This window comes from Sinocyclocheilus rhinocerous, unplaced genomic scaffold (assembly GCF_001515625.1).
Source record: "Sinocyclocheilus rhinocerous isolate Xijiao unplaced genomic scaffold, SAMN03320098_v1.1 scaffold2985, whole genome shotgun sequence".
In the NCBI taxonomy this organism is placed as follows: domain Eukaryota; kingdom Metazoa; phylum Chordata; class Actinopteri; order Cypriniformes; family Cyprinidae; genus Sinocyclocheilus; species Sinocyclocheilus rhinocerous.
Genome location: NW_015661690.1, coordinates 244,747 through 247,651, shown reverse-complemented (window position 1 = coordinate 247,651; position 2,905 = coordinate 244,747). Strand labels below are relative to the sequence as shown.

Genomic DNA, 2,905 nt, shown 5'->3' with positions numbered 1-2,905 from the left:
TTTCTGTGTCAAATGAAATGAAGTGACTCTCAGTGCAGATTAGGAGATGTTGTTCATGTATTTATGTCCTCATTTAGTGAGACGACAGACGCTGAAGTCACCGCGAGCGTCACACGCACTTCAGTGTGTGTGTAGTAAACAAAATCACGCGTCTGTGCCATTCATTTACACAGAGACACGCAGAACATGCAGGATTTATATTTAAATAGTCTATACAGTAAATTCCGTTTTTATGACTGGATTCCGTGATTCCGTTCGCGTTTTCCGCATCGTGGAAATCATAGGGCCCTAATCATTCAGACACCAAAGTAAGCGGTAAATCTCTTAAAGGGCCAGAAGACTAAAATAATGAAGCACCTAGTGTTGTCAAACAGTCCTGAACTTCGGTACCAGGTCGATACTTAAATTTACTATACTTAAAACCTTTTTGCTTAGTTTAAAACCCTTGTTTTGGTACAGTTATTACTTTAAATGTGAGTAGGTGTTCCTGTAGCGTTTAGCAATGTCACAAAATGTCTTTATGTAATTGTTAATCATCCTAAAACCTTACGTTTCTTTAACCCCCTCTCTTCTGTACGATTAGGCCATGGTTGCGTGTTACCCTGGAAACGGAACAGGATACGTGCGACATGTGGACAATCCTAACGGCGACGGACGCTGCATAACCTGCATCTACTATCTGAACAAGAACTGGGATGCGAAGGTATGCTGTGGCCCTGCGTTTACTCTTACTGTTACCTGATTAGTCAGGAGGGGAGTCTTCTCTAATCCATTTCTGCTATTTGGTTTTGATCTGTTTATCCAGGTTCATGGAGGTTTATTGCAGATCTTCCCCGAGGGTCGTAATGTTGTAGCCAACATCGAGCCTCTGTTTGACCGTCTGCTCATTTTCTGGTCAGATCGCCGGAACCCACATGAGGTGAAACCAGCTTTTGCCACTCGGTGAGGACACACACCGTTCACAGTTACACAGTCACTCACAAAGAGCCAAATGCAATTCTAAAATGCATTTCATACATACAACGCATTGTTAATCAAGTATTATTTATGCACTGTATTTATTAATAAATTTTATATTTAAATATATTAAATATATGTATTAATATTATGAACGAATAAAAGAATGAACTTTTATTTTATATATTTCCAGTTTTCATTTAAATTTTGTAATGTGCTTGTATTTTGGGGGGTATTTTTAATAGGTTTATTTAATTATTTTGTCTTCAGTTTTAATATTTTTAGTACTTAAACTTTTTTAGTTAGTTGCCATTTTTTATAATTTAAGTTTTTATTTATTTATTTATTTATTTATTTTACAATTTCAAAAAGATTAAGAATGGGTTTAGTTTTAGTTTAGTTAGTTTTAGTTAACAATAACAGCACTGGTACAATGTCTTGAACAGACCTCTTCTGTGATTAATTTTAATTCATAAATTAAAAATATGATAATATTTTTAGGGAATTAAGTAAAAAATGTCAGGGTGGTGCAACTGTCTTTCTGTCTATCTATATCCATCTACATTTTAATATTTCTATTTAGTTTAATTTATTTTTATTTCAGTTTTATTTTTTGTAATTTTAGTACTTTAGTACTAGTTTTGTTTTTCAGTTAGTTGCCAATTTTCATTTACGTTTTTCATCTAATATTTATATATAAAAAACAATAATAACGGTTTTTGTTTTAGTTAATGATAACAACACTGGTACAATGACTTGAACACACCTCTTCTGGGATTACCATATTTTTATTTCTTTTATGAATTAAAATTCATATTTTGAGGGATTAAGTAAAACATTTCAGGGTGGTACAACTGTCTTTCTGCCTATCTATATCCATCTATATGTTATTATTTCTATTTAGTTTAATTTATTTTTATTTCAGTTTTAGTAAGTACTTTAGTACTTTTTTCAGTTAGTTGCCAGTCATTTAAGTTTTAAGTTTTTCTTCTAATAGTTACACTTAAAATTATTAATAATGGTTTTAGTCATCTCTTCTGTGATTATCATATTTTAAATTTATGATTTATTTGAATTATTTTTTATTTATTTTGGAGAATTGAGTAATAATATCAGGGTGGTACAACTATCCTTATATCATAATGAAAAAAGCTTTATTAAAATAATGTAATTCCTAATAATAAAAACTCCGCATAATCCTTTATTATTATTATTTTTTTTTTAAGCATTATCAATTCAAGTTTATTTGTATAGCACTTTTTACGATACCAATCATTGCAAAGCAGCTTTACAAAAAATATTAAGTTTCTACATTATATTTAGGAATAGGTTATTAGTGGTGACTATGTCAGAAATGTACAGTAAGAATCATGCAGTTAGTTACAAATTACACGTAATCAAACAGACGGTGAACACTATTAACTGCAATGATTATATGTTGCGATTACACTTTGCGATTGCGATTAAACATTGCGATTAAGCAAAATGTGTTAGTTTTATATGTTGTTCCAGGGTTAGCATCATCTGAGGTCTTCTGGGGGGTTGGCATCATCTCTTCTCAGGTGTCCAGTCATCTCAGATCTTCGTAAGGGTTGAATCCAGACTGAAGCTTGTGTAATTCCTAGTTGCCTCGGGATACAAGTCCCGTGGCACAAACATAGAAGCAGATAGAGATTAAATTAGCGTAGCTGCTGTTCCAACGAAGCAAAGATGATGTGTTCAACCCAAGCAAAAGAATGAAAATGTGCATTGTATCAGATATAGCTGAAGTACAAAGTTACGAGAGACATTATGTGAATGCTTGGCTAAAAAGATGTCTTTAATCTAGATTTTTAAACCGAGAGAGTGTGTCTGAACCCTGAACGTTATCAGATCTATTATTACATCCAACAACAATCGCTTAGGTGACATTCTTGTCTATTCCTGCTCCGGCGTCGAAACAATGGCG

The 2,905-nt window shown here is 32.8% G+C and overlaps 1 protein-coding gene across 1 annotated transcript in view; it reads left to right on the top strand.

Annotated features, from left to right (window-relative positions):
- The first annotated feature begins 249 nt into the window (after positions 1-249).
- The window catches only part of LOC107726506 (egl nine homolog 2-like), an 8,073-nt gene continuing 5,417 nt past the window's right edge, over positions 250-2,905 (top strand). The window contains exons 1-3 of the mRNA XM_016536116.1: positions 250-393; positions 584-703; positions 806-942. Coding sequence (XP_016391602.1) covers positions 349-393; positions 584-703; positions 806-942 — 302 coding nt within the window. The 5' untranslated portion in view covers positions 250-348. The remainder of the gene's footprint in view (positions 394-583; positions 704-805; positions 943-2,905) is intronic.